Genomic DNA, 1,451 nt, shown 5'->3' with positions numbered 1-1,451 from the left:
GCAGCCAAGCTGGCCTTCCTCCCTCCAGAGCCCACCTACTCCATGCTGCCTGACCCGGAGGCTACAGCTGCAGCAGCAGCCGGGACCACGCCAGGGGGTGCTCCCCCCTCTCTGGGGGCTCCGGGCCTGCGCTCCCGGCTGGGTGGCGGTGCGGGAGACAGAGGTGGTGGAGGGGGAGGAGGTGGCGGAGAGGGCAGGTGGAAGCTCCATCTGACAGAGAGGGCAGAGTTCCAGTACACTCAGAGAGAGCTGGACATGACAGACGTGTTCCTGACCAGGTCCAGCCGGGGGAACCGGGTGGGCTGCATGTACATCCGATGTGCCCCCAACGCCAGGTGAGAGGAGAGAGAAGAACTAGATTAGTATAGAGATGATGGGTCGCAACCTTTCTCTTGCTCTTTTGCACAACAAGGGAGATTGTGCAGGTTTTTCTATTTATAGAGATGCATGAATTATAGAGTTCTATTTTAGTGTTCTTTTATATTCTATGGTTGTATACATCACTGTTTCCTCCCTTCTCTTCTTTATTTTCCTCTAACTGTTCTACCTCTCCCTCTCCCAGGTTCACAGTGCTATTCTCCCATGGTAATGCAGTAGATTTGGGTCAGATGAGTAGCTTCTACATTGGCCTGGGCACGCGTATCAACTGCAACATCTTCTCCTACGACTACTCTGGCTACGGTGTCAGCACTGGCAAACCCTCAGAGAAGAACCTCTACGCTGACATAGACGCWGCCTGGCACGCCCTGCGCTCGCGGTAAACAGCTGTTACACACGCACACACACACACACACTTTTGTATTGCTATTCTTGTGGGGACCAAAGAATTGATTCYCATCCAAAATCCTATTTTCCCTAACCCTAAATGTGACCCTTAACCTAAACATAACCTTAACCCTATGCCTAACCTCAACCCCAAAACTATACCTAACTCCTAACCGTAACCCTTAACACTAATTGTAACCCTAAACCTAAAATAGCAGTTTTCTTTGTGGGGACCGGCAAAATGTCCCCAATTTTCCTTGGTTTGAGTACTTCTGGTCCATACAAGGATAGGGTAGTGCTGGGTGGAAAACTGTACACACCGTTACCCTTCAGGAGTGCACAACAAGAAGGCCTATTCTGGTCATCTCGGCTGTGTTTTTGTTTACTCAGTTATCTGTGTTTGTGTCCCAGGTATGGTATCAGCCCAGAGAACATCATCCTGTATGGGCAGAGTATTGGCACAGTACCAACAGTGGACCTGGCGTCCAGGTTTGAGTGTGCTGCTGTGGTGCTCCACTCCCCTCTCACCTCTGGCATGAGGGTGGCTTTCCCCGACACCAAGAAGACGTACTGCTTCGACGCCTTTCCCAAGTGTGTCTCTCTCACACACACACACACACACACACACACACACACACACACACACACACACACACACACACACACACACACACACACAAAACACA

General features: G+C 51.1%; 1 protein-coding gene across 1 annotated transcript; it reads left to right on the top strand.

The window, feature by feature from the left end:
* Positions 1-6: 6 nt before the first annotated feature.
* Positions 7-1,438, top strand: LOC112080258 (alpha/beta hydrolase domain-containing protein 17A; the record flags this gene model as incomplete). The annotated part of the gene is made up of 3 exons (XM_024145995.2): positions 7-335; positions 563-757; positions 1,177-1,438. Coding segments are annotated over exons 1-3 (750 nt in total), but the record flags the coding sequence as incomplete, so codon positions are not given.
* Between the last annotated feature and the right edge of the window lie 13 nt (positions 1,439-1,451).

The sequence above is a fragment of the Salvelinus sp. IW2-2015 genome, unplaced genomic scaffold (assembly GCF_002910315.2).
Source record: "Salvelinus sp. IW2-2015 unplaced genomic scaffold, ASM291031v2 Un_scaffold14022, whole genome shotgun sequence".
NCBI classification, from domain to species: domain Eukaryota; kingdom Metazoa; phylum Chordata; class Actinopteri; order Salmoniformes; family Salmonidae; genus Salvelinus; species Salvelinus sp. IW2-2015.
Note: the sequence above shows the minus strand (reverse complement) of the source record. Positions and strands in the feature narration are given on the sequence as shown.